The sequence below is a fragment of the Onychomys torridus genome, chromosome 6 (genome assembly GCF_903995425.1).
Source record: "Onychomys torridus chromosome 6, mOncTor1.1, whole genome shotgun sequence".
In the NCBI taxonomy this organism is placed as follows: domain Eukaryota; kingdom Metazoa; phylum Chordata; class Mammalia; order Rodentia; family Cricetidae; genus Onychomys; species Onychomys torridus.
In genome coordinates, this window is record NC_050448.1 from 76,739,848 (window position 1) to 76,758,971 (window position 19,124).

Here is a 19,124-nt window from a genome sequence, read left to right on the forward strand (position 1 = left end):
GCGGGTGTACAGGGCTGCCGATAAAGAACCAGAGCTCCGGGGAGCTTCCGTTGGCAGAGTGCTTGCCCAGTACCACAAAGAGCTGGGATCAATCCCCAGGACCGCATGTGGTGGCACAGTGCTGCCACCAACCTAGCGCTCGAGAGGTGGAGGCAGGGTGAGAAGTCAGACTGACGAGACTCAGGGCAAAGGCCCTGGATGTCAAGTTCAACAGCCTGGATTGGACTCCTGGAACTCAGGTGGTAGAAGGGAAGAAGCAGTCCCTAAAGCTGTCCTGATCTCCATATGTGCACTGTGGCACACATGTACATGGACACACCTATACACACACACACACACACACACACACACACACACACACACACACATATATACACACACATATACACACACACACACACACACACACACATATACACACACACATACACACACATACACAGCAACACACACACATACACACACACATATATACACACATATATACACACACACACCACACACATACTCACACATATACACACACATACACACACATATATACACACACACATACACACACATACACACAAATAGATAAATGTTATTAAAAAAAAGTTAAGTAAGTTCAATGTCATCCTCAGTTACAGAGAGTTCAAAGCCTGCCTGGGTTATAAAAATAGAACAGAAACAGAGCTTTGGCCCCCTCAATCCATCCTTCCCTCCACCCCGACCTCGGCAGCTCAGGAAGAGGAAGAATAGGACAGCAGGCATAAGGGAGGCCACCTTTGTCACCTTCAGTTAACACTGGAAACAGTGTGGGTGGAGCCCGCCCCCTCCAGGGGCAGCAACAGAAAAGCCCCTGGGAAATCTGCTCTAAATGCAAATTCCCAGGCCCAACCCCAGACCCATAGACCGTGCAGTAAGCTATGCGAGTGGGCCCAGAACCTGTGATGGGCATTAGAGGTATGTCTGGTGGTGACTGCACACTCAGAGTCTGAGAAACACAAGAGAACAGTGGGCTGTAAACAGTCACACAGGTCAGGTTTGCAAACAGAAAATTAATTCTGGAGGTAAGAAAACAAAACAAAAACCATGAAAATAAAATACTCAAGCAGAGAGGCCAGGCATGGGGGGGTCACAAACCTTGCTCTCCGCTTCTTCACCCGCCGTTCGTGTTCAGCTTCTTCATAATACAACTCATTGTGGCTGGAGTCCCTGCGCCGTGCAGCTGCCGCAATCATGGCTCGGGACTGGCCTGTCGCATTGTTACTGGGCCCTGGGATGAGAGGAGAATGGTAAAGTAGCTTTAACACAAAGGCCAGGTCTGTCGGCACTCTCCTGCCCACCCGCCATGGAGCACACACACGGATCCTAAAAGTAGCGTCCCCTGGGCACAGTGCTCCATAGTCACAGCAGCCAAGAAATCTAACCTCAGTCTGCTGGGGAGATGGAAAGGGAACCCCAAAGGGGCTGCCGAAGGCTCACTGCTGAAAACGTTGGCCAAGAACAACACCCGCCAGAGTGTGCCGAAGATGTCACTTACCATCTGCTACACAAAGTTTCAGTTTGGCCATAAGGGCAGCTGGGACATCACATGCAGCAAACAATGAGAGAGAGTGAGCAGGATGGGAGAAGAAGGGACAGACAGAGAAAAAAGAAAGTCAAAGGACACATACAGTGACCACACACAGGAGAACAAGCTAAGCTGAGGTGTGGCCATCACAATTCACCACCCCAGACACCAGCGATCACAAAACGCCCGAAGAGACTCACAGGTCCAGTGTCACCCTAAGCACTACCCCACTTAGCTTATTGGAAAGACACAGCAGGACCTCAGGCTTTCTTCTGGGTAACCTGCTTCTGTGGACTAAGTTTTCCCACGGGGTGATGCTTACACCTTATATCGCCAAATTAAAAAAAAAAAAAAATGAGGATGCCCTCACCAAAGCTGATACCTATGTAAATCAGCTGACTTATTGACAATATGATTCTTTTCTAGAGCCTGCAAAGGCCTGGTCTTATCCCAAGTGCCCAGCAAGAAACGACACAGAGTCTTGTTTCTCACACTTAAGCACTTGACACCCTGAATGAAACCGAGCTCTGACTTCTCTTGCTTGGCTCCAGCTTCTTGTCACCATTCAACCTCTCCTAGCCAGGACGGAGAAGCCCGGGAGGAGCTCCCAGTCACCTGAACTACTGACATGTCTAGGCCTCAGGCCTTTGGAGGAACAGTCTGAGTATCTGGGTAAGTTGTTCAGATTTTGAACAGCACTCTTCCTCAGGGCTTTCAATCTAAGGTGTTCCCAGCAGGAGGCAGGAAACGCAGCTACAGTTACCAATACCAAAATCCCCAGATGGATGGACTTGCCATATATGTAGACTGTGGCCTGACCCTCCCCTGGAAAACATGTTTGCTCACATGTAAAATAAAAACAGAAATTGTTCTGAAGTGAGAAAGGTCCACTAGGCAAGCACAGAGTACAGGTAAAGGCAAATGGACCATGGAGTGTAGGCGACAGGGCCGCCTAACTGTGCCCTTCACACACCCACAAAACAGTTTGAAGCACGTACCATCTACATTGTAGACTTTCAGGCCAGCCATGTGCTTGGCTGCTCGGAATTTGGAAGCCGTTAGGAGGTTTGGGTTATAGATGGTGAAGTCTTTGTAGTAATTTTCCAAAACCACCAACGCGGCTCGCTGGATGCTGTGAAGTGAGGACAAAATTAATGCAGGGTTCTCACAGGGTACAACAGTCTGTAATGAGAAGTCTTCTGTGTCAGGTCATTAACTGCAAGTCAGGAGGACCTCCCACGGAAGTCTACTGGCTCTGACGCTCTTCACATGTCCCACTGCTAAGTGGCTTCTCTCTCTCTCCCAGGCTCTGTCATCCCCATACCCCAGCCATCCAGTGGCTGGAAGAGAAGAAAGTTATGACCTGTAACTGAGATTTAGGGTTAGTACACACAGAATTTGCCCTGTGTGTCCTTAGTTTACAAAGAAAGAAAGAAAGCTGAGGAGCCTCTCACCCACCCAAAGGCAGGAGGTTTGAAGATGGTCATAGAGCTCTTGAACTCATGCAAGAAAGGTCAGTTTCTGAGGCCCTCGTTAACACTTGGTTTCACACACTATGCTGTCCCAGGTCTATGGAGCTTGTCTCCCAGATTACAGTGATGGCCTCCCTGTGAGGCAGAGTTGGCTTGAAATGAGGCTTCAGCTATGATTATCTGGTCTTAAGACTCTTGGGGCCCCTCCCCTGGCTGTCTGGGACACTCAGCAGATGACAGCTCCAAGCTACCATCTTGCAACCAAGTGATAACACCCACACCCAGGACTGTGGGTGCATGCTGGGAGCTGTTTCAGAGAGATCAACCAGCAGTGATGCAGGGATCATAAAGGATAAAGGCCTTCCTCCACCCCATCTCACTTGACCCTCGTGATCACTGCAGGCAAGAAAACAAAGGTACAGAAGCCACGATCCACACAACCACACGGCATGGGCTACAGTCTGGCAAGAACTCGGTGCAGATTGACAACCTAGATGCTGCCTCTTCACCCTGAGCTCCGTGTCCTGGCGCCTGCAGCCTCTGAAGCCATTCACCAACCCGTGTGCTAAATACCACGGCTCTGTTTTATCTTGCCCTCCGGAGTCTCCTTCCCGACACTCTAAGATGATGGGCTTACAAGGATTATTTACAATAGCCAGACGCCAGGACAGGGACTGCCTTGGATTCCTGGCTGTCTACATGGCATCCCATTGCTCTCTCAGTGGCTCAGAAACCTTCACTTCATACTGACCGTGCAGCCCTTAACCAGCCAGCTGAAGCCCTTGTACCCTCCAGCCCCCTCCCCTCTCTGGAGCTCTGTTTTAAGAACTGAACACAAGGCTCGGGATGAGGCTCAGTTGGCAGAGTGGTCTTCTGGTCTACACAGGGGCCAAGTAGGCACTAGGACAGTGTGGGATGCAGGAGTAACTTCCCCACAAGGTGGCCCTCGATTGGAAGGGCTTCATTGCAGATCTTTGTTGTTCCAAGCTCTGCTCAAGTGTGCCTTCAATCATCCGCTGTGACTTTCTCCAGAGGGGGGGGGCAAGTGTTCCTTCAACCCCACTGTACCCGAAGGTGTATCCACCCCATCACTCACAGGCTTCCTTGAACATTGCTACTGCTCTTCTGGCTCTGTCCACACACTAGTTTTCCAGAACCTCTGGGCCTAAGGTAAGTTGAAGCCCCCAAGCATGAAAATAAGCCTCAGTGATATACAGATACACTGGTTCGAATTAGTTCATCCCAAACTTCTATATCAGCAAAAGAATTTCTCTAGGTTCCTGGATTCTAACAGAAAATCCTTCCCCCATCAAAAGTTAAGAACTGGCGGGGAAGGATTGAGAGAAGGCCTAGCCATTAAGCACTGGCTCCTCTTGTAGAGGCCCAAGGTTCAGCCTTCAGCATTTATATGGCAGCTCAGACCACCGTAACTGCCATGCCAAGAGATTCAGTACACTCTTCTGGCCTCTGTGGGCTCCTGCATGCATGCAGGGGCACATGAGCTCTGCAGGTGCATTATAAATAAGTATATATATAAATAAGTAAATTAATCTTTTTTTAAAAGTTAAGAATTTAAAGGCAGTTTCAGAAGTTATCCCTAGGCTCATCTTCATAGTAAACTTTCTTGTGGTGGCTGCTGGGATTTGATTTTCATCCCGGCCACAAGGATGGGCTCATGTGCTGAGAAAACAGTACTGTTGCTCAAGGCCTTCATCCTACAAGTGCCATCTTTAAAAGTGGCTTCTGCAAGTAATGTGTGATCCTCATAGGTAACCCATAGGCAGGCACATATCAAAGATATAGAGACACAGGAGTGTGAGGACCCATGTTCTTCTTCTTATTTATTTATTTATTTGTTTGTTTGTTTGTTTGTTTTGTTTTTTTGAGTCAGGGTTTCTCTGTGTAGCTTTTGTAGCCTGCTCTGGAACTTGCTCTATAGACCAGGCTGGCTTCGAACTCACAGAGATCCGCCTGGCTCTGCCTCCCGAGTGCTGGGATTAAAGGTGTGCGCCACTACCGCCCGGCTTCTGTCCTTGCCTTGCTCTAGCAGAGCTCCTACTTGCCATCTTCTAGCATGGCCTAGGACAGGTTGAGGCAAGGCCCCTGGCTGCCAACATGGGGGCAAATCCCTAAGCATCCTCTAAGAACTTCCCAGGGACAGGGCTGGTGTTGGGGGCAGAGATCCGGTGCTTCTCACAGGGCCTCCGTCTTCCCAAGGCCAGAGGAACTCATCTCCTAAGAACCACAGAGAAGAGCGAGCATCTGCCCCTTCTCCAGCCCTGTCATCTCACAGAGGCACCAGGGTGACTCAGAGCCAGGCAAGGTCCTGGCCAGCTGCCCAGACTGACAAGCCAGTGCAGGAGCTGACATACTTTCATGCCAAGTTTATAAATGCCTCCAAGAGCTGCGCACACTCTCGCCTACAGAGAACCATTTGTCTGGCACTCAACACATCTCACAATATGAGGGAATGAGAATTTCCACAGAACTAAGAGAATACACAACCAGTGTCCCCAACTCTAAAAGGGTTGTGACTGTTCGCGTTAAAACCCAACGTTACCATGCTTCATCTTTTTACAGAATAAACCATGTGCTACATACCTTGAATAGGATGGGACTAATAACTCAGAATACCTGGCTATGCCATAGTACATGGGCTCCAAAATACTGGCTGGTATGAGGTGCATCACAGAGAGGTGAATGAAATGAACTGGGCAGGTTGGTGTAGTTAGAAATTCCCGTGAGAGACCCTGAGGTCTGATTGATTATACTGGGTGCTGGCTAAGGCTGGCTTCAGTGAGAGCTGTCTTCAAAGCTTCACGGCTAGTGGGCAAATTCTAAATTCTAACTTTTTGAGCGTTCACTTTAACTGACATTTAGGCCAGGAAAAATATTGGAGATTGGGGATTTTGCTTTCTGCCTTTCCACTTTGATTTGTTTGGTTGGTTTAGGCTTGGTAAGAGTTAATAAGATAATATAATTTAAAGGGCCTGGTCAAAGGCATATGCCTCATAAATGATACTGCCATGGCCATGAGTAGCTATGTCCATGTGTGTGCTGGGGAGGCTGATCTGCCCCTTGTGTGTACCCATACCAATCTCTCCTACCCAGAGGGACTGCCTTTAGAAGTGAGCCAAGGTGGGTCCCTCCGAATAGCTTTCCCTGGGAAGAGGAACCATAAGCACATAAGGTTCCAGCATTTTTTGGCAACTCTCAGCCTCTTGACAACCCAATCTACTTATCAGGAGGCAGCCATGACTCGTAGGTGGAGAAAGCTTTGGCCTCCAAAGCAGAAAGTCGAGATGCCAGACCTGATCTCACCATTCTGTTACTTTCTAGAATCTGTTTCCTCTTGGCCTGTGATGGAGAGATAAAACTAACTACCTGTTGGGGAATATTATTTTAAGGTGTTACTTTTGCTTATGTTGCATTTGTTTAACTCTGTGAAGCTGTGTTACTGTGCCTGTCTAAAACACCTGAGGGTCTAATAAAGAACTGAACAGTCAATAGCAAGGCAGGAGAAAGGAAGGGTGGGGCTGGTAGGCAGAGAGGATAAATAGAAGGAGAATCTGGGATGAAAAAAAAAAAAAAGAGGAGGAGCCAGAGAAAGAGAAGGACTCCAGGGGCCAGCTATACAGCAAGCCATGGAGTAAGAAACAAAAGTATACAGGAATAGAGAAAGATAAAAGACCAGAGGCAAAAGGTAAACAAGATACTTTAAGTTAAGAAAAGCTGACAAGAAACAAGCCAAGCTAAGGCTGGATGTTTATAATGAGCCTCCCCGTGTGATTTATTTGGGAGCTGGGTGGCAGGCCCTCAAAAGAGCCAAAACAAACAAACAAACAAACAAACAAACAAAAAAAAAAAACAAAAACAAAAACAAAAACAACTACCATATAAAGTTGTTGAGATTAACTGAAATCATGTCAGTTAATTTTTTTTAACCATAAAGCAATATACAAAATAGCATATTATTAATAATGGATATGAGCATTTTATAATAGGGAATGGGGTTGGTTGGTTCATGCCATTCTGGGGCATAAAAGCATGGCTCAATATCCATTCATACCAAATAACTTGTTATGCTGTATGTCTTAAATGGTCCCCATCAAATGTATTAAAGGCTCAGTTGCCAGCTTGAGGCACTGTGGGGATAGAAAATCACAGAAGGAAGTTAGGCCACTTGGGACATGTTCTTGAAAGGGGCCCTGGGATCTCTGATCCGGTCTGTCTCTTTTTGCTTCCTGGCTGCCATGAGTTGAGCAGCCTCACTGGGCTATGTCTTTCCCACCACAATGCTCTGCCTTGTTACAAGTTCAAAGTGTTGGGGCCTAGTGAACATAGACAACACACAAACCAAAACACACAACAAACAAACAAACAAAGCCTGAAACTGTGAGCCCAAACAGAGCATCTTAAAAACTGATCACCTCAGGTATTATGCTTCAGCAATAAAGACGGACCAACATACTCCCAGAATTCTAGAACTGGAAGTGACCGCTATGTTCTGCCAGAGATTCAAGAATCACAGAAATCAGAAATCATCTAGTCCAACCTGCCAATCTATGTCACAATTCCTTTGATAACACCCCAGGCAACTCCAGCCTCTGAAAAGATCATTCTTCCACAATGTTAAAATAATCTTAACTTCTGCCATTGTTCTTATTGCTTTCCCTGGGGATATGTCCCTCTTACTTATGAAGACATCTCATACTTGGAGGAAACAACTGTGGCCATAAACCATCTCTTTTTAACGCCCCCTACGTGGCAGAGAGAGAGAGAGAGAGAGAGAGAGAGAGAGAGAGAGAGAGAGAGAGAGACAGAGAGAGAGACTGAAGTCTAGAAAAAGATGCTCTCTCTCTCTCTCTCTCTCTCTCTCTCTCTCTCTCTCTCACACACACACACACACACACACACACACACACCTCCACACACATTCCTTTATTCACTGTTCATTTGCTCTCCCCTAGCTTGACTGTGCCTTCTGCAACCAAACCAGTACACATGACTAAATTCACAAATGAAAACTGGTCTTTAGGAGGTATCCAGGCTAAAGTCCTTACATCCACAACTCCTCTCAGACCCAGGGGAGAGAGCAGGAAGCAGGTAAGGCCCTCTTAAGTTTCAGCTGTTTCTAATATTAACCAGATCCACCTAGCTCAACAAAACCGCTTTCTCCATGAGTAGAAAATGTGAACGTCTTTCTTACACACAACTGCCCCACATCAGTGCCAGGCTATTATTCTGATTACCTAGGTCTGTGCTGACAGATGAAGCACTAAACAGTTTTCTCATCATAGTAAAATTTGGAAAGACTTCCGGTTACGGTATGTACTCATCCTTCGAGCCAACGACACTGATGTCCAGAAAAGGTTGCGTACCCAGCTGCCTCATCTCTGCCACAGCAATTGCAAACCCTGAACACCTTGTGATGTCCCAGACATTAAGCTACAAGCCAGACTTTTTTTTTTCATTTTTATTGATTCTTTGTGAATTTCACATCATGCACCCCAATCCCACTCATTTCCCAGTCCCTCCATATCTGCTTCCACTCTTATAACCTCTCCCCTAAAAGAAAATGAAAAATAAAAATTAAAGAAAACAAACAAACAAAAATCTTGCCATGGAAGCTGGTGTGTGTCACACAGTATGTTTTTGTCCAAATGGCTTTACTTGCAAATATTCATTGCAATGGGTCATTGATCTGGTTCAATACTGGACCCTCACCAAGACTCCTCTTGAATATCCTGCTGTTGCTCTGTGTCATGGAAACCCTGCAGCTTTAGCTCAGCAGGACCATTCCCTTCAGGTGCTCGAGCATGTGGTAGACATTGGCATGGGCCAACTCAAAGCCCTGGATCCGGGCCTGAGTAGTGGCTGAGTTAGTCAGCCTGCCAACTCTCCAGCACTGCCCAGGAGAGCGGCAGAGCCAGCTCTCCCATGCCCACATGACTGCTGGCACCATTGTGCAGTGAGGTGCCAGCTGGTGAGGGGTGGGGCCAGCTCAGCACAGCACTTGGTCATCAACATGTCCTCAGACGGAAGCCCAGACCACGGACATCTGCATGGCCTTCGGTGGTAACATGGGCCACAGACCCAGATACAGCCCTTGGTGACAGCACAGGCCTCACATGAAGTGCCTCACCTCTCTTCACAGAACACAAATGGCTCTGCCTCTCTTTCTCTCCCATCTCTCTACCACACGCGTGTTCACTGTAGTGGCACCCGCCCTGGGCCAGTGTGGCCTCAGCCTGGGCCTGGGTCCTCTGATAAGCCAGACTTTTAAAAGGACTTTCATTCCTCCAATAGGTGGTGACAACCACCCAAACCATGAGTATGCTTGAAAGATTCAGACGGTTGGAAGTAAACACATAGGGAGACGAAGGGGGTAGGTTTTTAGCTGAGGCCTACACAACAGGCAATGCTAAGTGCCTGAGGAAGTCTTAACAGGTCAACGTTGGTCCCACTCTGTGGACCCTGGGCTCTAAAAATTCCAAGCAGAAACATCTGCAGTGGGTGGCAATGGGGTCAGAGTTCCTCCCAGTGTGGGTTCCTCAGACTGTCCCCTGACATCTACATCTTGATGGAACCTCGGGGTGTGACCTGATTCGGAAATGGCATCCTTGCAGATGTCTCTCATACTGGCAGACTGGCAAGAACTAGCGAGGCGGAAGTGGGGGTGATGCTCCTCAAGCCAGGGAGAGCCATGTCCGTCCGTCTGCCAGCACACTGCACCGGAAGCAGGAAGAACGGAGGAAGGGGTCTCCTTTTAAGTCTCCAGGAGTCAGGGACTGCCGAGAGGGAGACCACAGATGTCTGAGACCCTGAGAAGAGCTGCAGCACTTTCTTATTGCAGCTCCAGGAAGCTAGTAAGAGGATGAGCTAGGGAAGAAGGGAAGCTGCTGAAGGGTAAGGTGGGAGTGAGCTCGCTGGTAGCGGGAGCTTTTCACAAGTGCAATGGGCAGCGAGGCGCCAGGACAGACAAGACAGCACCGACAGAAACGCTGCCCATCCCAGCCAGCCTGTCACCTGCCCTTTAAGGTACGGCTGCTCCAGTGGGCTACATTTTAGGGCTCCGACTCAGGCCTTCGTACATAAGGCTAAAATGCAGGGTCTCAAATTCAAGTTGATTCTGCTGTCTGTCAAAAGCTCCCAGCCAGGGGAAGATCACTGCGCTGGTTAATACTGACAGCAAGTTTGAAAGGATCTACACATCACTTTGGAGACAAAGCTGTGAGAAGTGGTCTAGCTTAGGCTAAATGTGGTGGGAAAACTCACACAGAAAGGGGGAAGGCGCTGAGAAGACATCCGTCTCTCTCCCTGCGGGTGCAGTATGACCAGGCACCTCATGCTCTGCTGCTGTGACTCCCACAACTAGGCATGGGCTGTACTCTCAGCCAAAACAACGCCTTTCTTTCTTAGGTATTTGACAGCAACAGCCAGACAAGTAAGGGAGACAACCACCGAGGCCCCTCCCCCCACTCAGCCACCCCACAATTCTCCCCAGCACAGTACACATGAGAGCTGAATCACTCTGCACGCTTGTACTTCACTATTCCAGACCTCTAGCAAGACACAGCTGGGGCTAACTCACAGCAGTGTTTGTGTGAGTCCCAGAGAAGCAAATATAAAGAGCGACCCCCCCCCCCAGTGCTGCTGCCTTGGGCAGGCACAAAGAGTGTTTACATTTCCAGACCCTCTGCCTTTTAATTAAGATGTTTGTATTTGTGAAGTTAAGTCCCACACAGAAGACAAGGCAGCATGCACTTTGGAATCAAGAGAACAGAAAGGGCAAAAACTGGAACTGGCTTATGTTTACTAATGGAGGAGACAGGTTGAACTTTCTAGGACAAAGCATCTTGAGCTGCATTTCCAGGACACAGGCTGCCTGGGATCTTGAACCACCAGGCACACTAGCTCTCCTGATGGGGGGGTGGGGGTGGGGGGGGGGAGGAGTGGGGGGGGGGAGAAGCAGATGACTGGTTCTGGCTGGCTGGCGAAACTTCAGGAAGTCCTAGCCCATCACTACCTGGATTCACAGGTGACCCAAAGCCCATTAGCTCAAGCAGGTAGAAGCTGTGAATCAATAACCACAAGCTGCAAAGTGTTGCTGGCCTCCACACTGAATATGAGACCAGGACAAGGCATATCCTTTTCCTTAGGGAAGGAAAAGCGAGCAGACGGGAAGGAAGCCTGGGGTGCTGATGTCAGACCTCCTCCAAGACAGAACCAACAGGATTGAGTCACCACAGGATGGTCCTCAAAGTGCAGGGTAGGGGACACCCTGAGCATTTCCTCAGGCTTTTACTATGCCCATTTTAGTGTATAATGAAAGTGAAGCTCTGAAAGATACCCACTTTTCCGTACCGCAAGTGCAGCCACACACAGAGCATGTGCACACTGGGAAGGGTCTGTGAGAGGGACCCACTTATTCTGGTCTCGGAAAACAACACAAAGCTGCCATGGGTGTGCACGCTCCCTGGCCATTATGCATGATCCTGTGCAGGGCTCTGAGCATGGTAATGGCACTAACTGACATTTTCCTGATGAGTCATAGCCAGAGCCAGGGATACTGGAGTCCTCTCACACTGGGTACCCAGGAGACCTATTCCTATAGACGAAAGCCATGGCCCTGCCACTAGCTCCCAGAGGGCTGTAGCTCTGCCTCAGGCTATAGCACAGAACCCCACTGCAATGTCACCTCCCTGTATTGGCAGTCCAGTCTGGGCCAGAGTCCCTATCTGGGAGCTGGCTTTTCTTAGTTTCACACATTACTGTGGTGAATCATACAAAGATAAACACCAGAGACCCAAGGATCAGAGATCAGTGCCTGCCTAGCATGTTTGAAAGCATCTATCTAGACAGAGACTAAGAAGGTCTGTAGACCCAGCTGAGAGGCTCTGCTGGCCTTCTCTTCCCTGACTCACCTTCCTCAACATCAGCACCCCTAGCTTTAGGAAGACTATGGAGCACAGGTGATAAGTCTAGGGCCCAACAGTTAACTGGCTACCCAATGGAACCTCTGACTGCAAGACAGGGCCAAGCTATACCTGGAACAGAGCGAGTGCCTACCAACAGAGCATCAGAGGACTAAGGTGCCAGTCACTGCTTCCCTGCTTGTCAGTGCCCCAACAAGCATACTCACACCTGTATTTATGGGTGAGAATTGGAGTGTGGGACCAGCCCACATGAGCCCTTGAGAGGAAGGCATTGCAGGCATCCTGTTCAGGAGGCACAGCTGTTCCTCTTTAGGACAGCTACCTTCATCAACATGGTCCCAGGAGGGCTGCCTATATTAACACTTCCCTGAGGAAGGTTCTCTACACTAGCACAGCCGCCAAGTAGGCTGTCTACACTAGCCTGGGTTCCAACAGTTCAATCCAGCATGAATCTTAGGAAAATACCAGTTGGCCTCCATACAAACATGGTCCCCAGGAAGGCCTTCTACACCAGCATGGCTGCTAGGAAGGCATTCTCAGCTGCCACAGTCCCGCCAAAAGGGAGTGGAAAGCAGCTATCCTTCCACGGGCACTGTGCCCTCTGAGAGGTGAGTCCTCTTGCCTCGGCATGAGGCTGTGGGCAGATGCCATGCACAGCAAGCCATCCAGCTGTGGTGGCCCTCAGAGAGCAGCTGTATAAACACAGTGCTCCAGTGTCCAGAAACTCACACTCCCATTAAAGCCACTTTTAAGAGGCACCACAGAACCAAACCACAAACGGCAGCTCTGAGCCTGCCTGGAAACTCTCCCAAGGCACAGCCCGAACAAACCCTTTCCCCTCTAATTTTAACCTTGCATTCATTTTTTTAACCGTTGCGTTTTAAGGGAGTGGGCACAGGAACTGGTGAAATATCGTTATTGGAAAGCAGTAATGAGTAAAAACACCCATTTCTAAAAATAACAGTTTATATATGAAACCACGCTAGTACTAACATGAGCCAAAAACTCCAGTAAGCATTTAAAAACACTCCTGGTGCCATGGCCAATGGCTCCAGGCCCTCAGCAGCCTCCCAAGACCATTGGTGCAGGTCCCCAGTGTGGGAGGGGAGGCCTGGGCCAGTCCCACAGCCGAGCCTGATCTGCAGCCTGAGGGGTGGCTTGGATACTGCTGGATTCAGAGTCAGGGACCTAAGACTTCCTAGGATGCCTGGTTCTCCCTTTCTCGATTTAACTAGAAAAGCATGGAGTAAGCAGGGAAAGCAAAGTCTCCTACTCCAGCCTGGAAGAGCGTGGATGAGCTGACCAGGGGACAGGACCAGCCCTGTTTCATTAGTGACAAAACGTGCTTAGTGACCCCACAGATTCCTCGGTCTTAGTGTCAAAAATTGCCAGTGCTGATAATATTCCCATCTCAGCTTTGGCTATGACAACATGTTCGAGCCAGGTAAATGTCACAATCGAAATCATTTTTTCACAGTTCTGAGAGCTGGAAGCCAAGATCAAGATTTCAGTCAATTCGGTTCCTGTGAGAACTCCCATCCTGGCTTTCTGATGGCTGCCTTCACTATCTCATATGTGTGTGTGTACACATGGAAACAGAATAGGACTTTCTGGTGTCCCCATATACAAGGGTTCTGATCCTATCCAACCAGATTCTCAGCCTATGGCTTCAAATAAGCCCAGTTATTTCCTTAGAGCCTATCTCCAAATACCACATTAGGGGTAAGGGCTGTACCGTGTATGTGAAGGAAAGGACCTCGGACCGCCTTTTCAACAAAGCCACCCAACACACACTGTACACAGTCACACATTCCTATGGTTTAAAAAGCAATTCCAGAGTCATTTCTTATAGCGCATAGTAGGTTCTCGGGTTAGGTACCAGCCCTGTGAAGAAGAGGTTCATGTTCAATAGCAATTTATAAGATACTCATAGTCTTACTAAACTAAGCACTGAAAAAAGTTAAAACCCACAGGGTGCTGTAAGTCTTGTGGACCTTTGTGGGTTCCTTTTCTCTCTTCCTGATGGTGATTATCAGCAAAGGATTAATATTCCTGGACCACTCAAGAGCAGCACTTTGTCTCCACTTGTAACATAGTTCTAGTCCTTTAGGATACAGAAATTAAATATCAGAACTCTATGATACAGAAATGAAACATCAGAACTATATGCAAAACAAAGTTCAGCAGGCTGGGAACAGGAGCCTGGGGTGGTAGGTGTTGACAGGATCCAGCAGATCCTAGGAGATAATCCCGTAGGAGATTATGTAGATTGTTAGCCTGTGAGCATGGCTATGAGAGATTAAGTAGATTGGGTTAATGGAAGTGGGGAGATTCACTGTAACTGTGGGGGTACCATCCCATGGGCTGGGGTCCTGGGCAGAATAAAAAGGAGAAAGTGAGCTGAGCACCAGCATTCACCACACTCTGCCTCCTCACTGCAGATGCCAGGTGAGCACTCACCTCAAGCACCTGCAGCCATGGCTTCCCCCACCCTGACTGAAGACATGCTCAAACTGAGCCAACAATCACTCAAAATCTGGGCTTGGTTTAACCAAGGAAGAACACAGCAGCCAGCTGTAGGTCTCAGCTCTCCAGCACCTGAGAACTTCTTCTTGGGTATCTTTTGAAGCAGCGAGCTGCCGCTGACATCTTGATACTGATGCAGGAGTGATGTAGGGATGGGGAGTATCTCAGGAGATGCAGAAAGGGAACAGAGCATAGCCATGCTGGCTCATGTGTGTGCATGATTACACAGGGACTCAGGCAAGACCTACAGAAGAACCACCCAGCAGAGCCCAACCCATGCTGCAGAGCTGTGTGAAATAAAACCATGGTTGTTTGAAGCTAGATAACACAGTGCTAGGGCAAAGACATCTTTGCAGCAGCTAAAGTAGAAAAGGTCTTTTATTTTTTTAAAAAAGAGCCCAACCAGAGCCTCAAACCAACTGCTACAGCCCCAAGGCCCCGCCTTTGTCAACTGGTGAATTAAAGGGCTGGTGGAGCTAAGGGACCAGAGAGAAGAAGCCAGCCTGACACCCGCATCATCCTGTCCACTCCGCTCTAAGGAGAGAGCCGGATGAATATAACACACACAGCATCAGCTAGCACCTGCCAGGCGCACATGAAGCCCACGAAGTGTGCTTACAAGTCACTCAAGTGCTCTTACAGCGGGAATGTGAACGTGAACATAGAACACTCCGTACAGGGAGTGGGTAAGATCATTCTGAAACCACACCATGGGGCTCAGATCCTGTCTCTCACAATGACAAATGCCCCCAAGACTCTGTTTCTTCATCTGTCAGTGAAGAAGAGGGTGCCCACCCCATGAGACTGTCCTAAAGACTGAGTTCTGCATTCAAAGCTGAGAAGGCGCCTCACACCTGCTGAGAGCCAGTTAGGGAGCTGCTCCCTGTCAACTACATCAGTGGCTGCTCAATATTTACTGAGTTTTGCTTTAAAGATTTCAGAACACAGAAAATATTGATGTTATTAAATGTCATTTTAAAACGTGTTTTTCATAGTCTTCTGTGTGTCTCCCCTCATACAGTGAACTTAAAAAAAAAAAACAAAATTACATTTCTTTTTTTGTTTTTGGTTTTTCAAGACAGGGTTTCTCTTTAGCTTTGGAGCCTGTCCTGGAACTCACTTTGTAGACCAGGCTGGCCTTGAACTCATAGAGATCCACCTGCCTCTGCCTCCCGAGTGCTGGGATTACAGGCATGCGCCATCACCGCCTGGCTCAAAATTACATTTCTAGTAAAGTTAAAGAAAATTTAGTAAATCTCTGTGAGAACTGGGTAGATAAAGTGACAAGTGGCATGTGTATGGACTGACACCCCCCCCCCAACACCCACCCACCTCAGGTACTGTAGAGAGCATAGGTGGGTAGTGAACGGCCAGGTGCTGCCTGCTGGTGACCTCCAACAGGTCCCTTAACCTGTCTTCAGTGGGAAAAGACGTATGCCACTGCCCCACCTGCTCTGACCCCCCAGAGGTGAGCTAAATTAAGTTCAAACATGAAAAGACCTTATAACTCCTAACTAAGGCATTAGTTAAGGGTTAGGTCACATCTTACATCTATTTATGGAATTTCACATCCTATAACAATAATCCCTTCCATTTCTGAAGGTTTTCAAATAAACCCCAAACGATCCCTGCCCACAAGGGAAGCCACAGCAAGAGCCTTTTAGCTATGCTAACAGAAGCCCGTTTTCTTTAACAGCCTGAGGAGCAGGCATTCTTTTGAACACTCTCAAAAATAGCTCAGTCCATTCAAGAAAACCACCTCTGAACACGGGAAGAAAGAATTCCCCACCGCTCTGTACCGAAGCTCAATAGACCGCTCTGCGGCCAAGGCTTTGCACAAAGGGGCAGCGGAAGAGCCTGGGGTTCCAGTTGGGTCTGGTGGAGACCTGCTATTCTGATGTCTGGGGCTTTGTCCATACTGCTCCCCACTCCGCTCCTGCCTTAAAAACTCACAAAAGGGCTTAGAAGTTCTATTTCTGGCCCAGTGATTCTTCCAGCCACTGCTGGGTTTGAACCAGATTTAGCCCGAGGATCAGCAGGTGATGCGGCCAGCACAGCACCAGGGGGAGGTGCCAAGCCTGCTTTATCTCTCAGCCCGGTGTCACAGGACACCTAGCCCTGCCCAAGGGCTCTATCTCTAAGGAGAGACAGGACACCTTTCCTTCCACCTCAGAATTCAGAAGCACCATGCAAAGGACAAAAGAGGCCTGATTAAAAGCGGGGGAAGGGGGAAGTGAGGAGGCAAAGGGAAGAAATTCCACTCAAATGCCTCTCCCCCCAGCCTGTTAGATATATGCCACCTGCAGTTTTCCTGCAGAACTGAGGTGACTGTTTTTAGCAGCAAGCCAGGAGCCACTGAGCAGTCCGGCTTCTGCCACCCAGCTCTGCCCTGACCCACCCAGCTAAGCAGTGAGACACCAAGGCTGCTGTCAGTTTGTTTGTTTGTTTTTCCCTTTCTGTTGGGTCGGCCCTTCCTATTAGCAGCCGGGTCTCATGGGCAGGTGAAGTCAACCTGTCTTAGAGCAGGGTGGGAGCCCAGGAGGAGCTATTTGTCCCATCAACCTGGACTGACCTGAGGTGAGGAAGACATCGTCCTTGCTTGTGTTAGTGGGAATTGCAGTACTCAGAATGAAGGCCGAGACACAAAGCATCATCCGGCCTCACTCATGGCCTATGGCTGCCACAGTCCCAAATGCTGCTCACCTGCTCCAGGACCACAGGTTTGTCCGCACAGAGTTAACGTCACCAAAAGTTGCCCCAGAGCCAGACTGTTTCCCAGCTGTTTCCCAGCTGCCACTGTCTGAAACTCCCTGTCCTCCTGTGCCAGGATGCTCTATCTTCAGGCCTGGCACAGCAACTCCCCACTTCCTTTTTTTTTTTTTTTTTTTTTTTTAAAGATTTATTTATTTATTATGTATACAGTGTTCTGCCTACATGTATGCTTGCAGGCCAGAAGAGGGCACCAGATCTCATTATGGATGGTTGGGAGCCACCATGTGGTTGCTGGGAATTGAACTCAGGACCTCTGGAAGAGCAGCCAGTGCTCTTAACCTCTGAGCCATCTCTCCAGCCTGCAACTGCCCACTTCAAAGCCATATGCCAGTCTCTTTCCAAGTGCCTGGGAGCCCCAGGAAACTCGGGGCTTGGGCTCTGTAAGGGATCATTATGGGAGTCCCTCTCCAGTGTAAAGAGTGGGAAGAAAGTTCTCTAAGGTTCCAACACCCCAGCGACTGACTTGCTTCCAGAGCTTTGCTTGCATCTATGGAGGATCTGAAATACCAATGTATGCTGCCCGGCACACTCATCCAAACAGAAACTCCCCTGAGAATCAATCCTGGTGGCTGCAGCCTTGAACGCTAAACCAGCCAGTCCTCAGGCAGTATGAGCTGAGCCAGGGACATGGATGCGGGTGCATGCCAACATGACACCGTTTGGGCAATGGGATCTGACTCCACACTGGGCCTGGGCCACCTCTCTGGATAGCCAAAATGATGATAAAGCCAGTTCTTCTGGTAGCACTGAGATGTCCTGACTAGCCCTGGCTGCTTTGCCAGGGTACACACATCAGCATTTGCTGCTCAGGACAGTGAAAGTTTAAAGCCAGACATCGAAGGTGGGTGATTTAGTTATTTTTCTATTGCTGTGAAGAGACACTGTGACCAAGGCAATTTATAAAATAAAACATTTAATTTGGGGGCTCACGGTTCCAGAGGGTTAGAGCCCATGACCACCATGGCAGGGAGCATTCAGCTGAGAGCTTACATCTTCCTTAGCCAGAGGCAGAGAGAAGAGAGAGATAACTGGAAATGTGGTGGGCTTTGAAACCTCAAGGCCCACCCTCAGTGACATACTTTAACAAGGCCACACCTCCTAATCCTTCCCAAACAGTTTCACCAACTGGGGACCAAGCTTTCAAATATATGAGTCTTTATAGGGCACATTCTCATTCAGACACCATAGTGGATCACTCACCTGGGGACCATAGGATTGCCAACTGTGTGCCATGCCATAGTTGGATGCCAGAAGGAGTAAAACACAGTTTGTATTCTCAAGGATCTCAAAATTTATGGGAGGAAACAGATGGAAGAATAAGCTACTGCTTGGAAGGAGCGATGTCATAACTGGATCATTAATTCAGCCCAGCCCCATGATGACATTGGAAAGAATCCAAATAAGGCTGGGCATGATATCTTGTGTAAATTACTTACACCCTCTATCCCCAGCTCTCAGTCCACAACACCGGCATTAATATCACACAAGGCTTTGCGATGATAACCGGCATAGAGTGCTTACCTTCATTTATTCACAAAACACAAAAATGATTCTCACCCTTTGAGTTAACCATACAATAATGTACTAATGTAAATGAGTTTTAACCTTTTCTACACAAACATTTTCCAAACATGTAACCCTTACACATTCAGCCTCTTTTTTTTCTTTTTCTTTCTTTCTTTTTTTGAGGCAGAGTTCCCTTGTGTAGCTCTGGTTGTCCTCCTAGAACTCACTATGTAGACCAGGCTGGCCTTGAACTCACAGAGAGAGCTGCTTGCCTCTGCCTCCTGAGTGCTGAGATTAAAGGCATGAGCCACTAACCCCACTCAGAGTCAGATGCTTTATTAGTCATTAGGGTAA

General features: G+C 48.4%; 1 protein-coding gene across 3 annotated transcripts in view; it reads right to left on the reverse strand.

Annotated features, from left to right (window-relative positions):
* Vangl1 (VANGL planar cell polarity protein 1) overlaps positions 1 to 19,124 on the reverse strand; it is a 50,362-nt gene that overhangs the window by 8,301 nt on the left and 22,937 nt on the right. For 2 of the 3 annotated variants that reach the window (XM_036191067.1, XM_036191068.1), the window contains exons 5-7: positions 2,554 to 2,687; positions 1,526 to 1,564; positions 1,126 to 1,258 (exon numbers count right to left, since the gene is read on the reverse strand). In XM_036191067.1, the coding sequence (XP_036046960.1) occupies positions 1,126 to 1,258; positions 1,526 to 1,564; positions 2,554 to 2,687 (306 nt within the window). The remainder of the gene's footprint in view (positions 1 to 1,125; positions 1,259 to 1,525; positions 1,565 to 2,553; positions 2,688 to 19,124) is intronic. The other variant, XM_036191069.1, reaches the window with a different exon arrangement.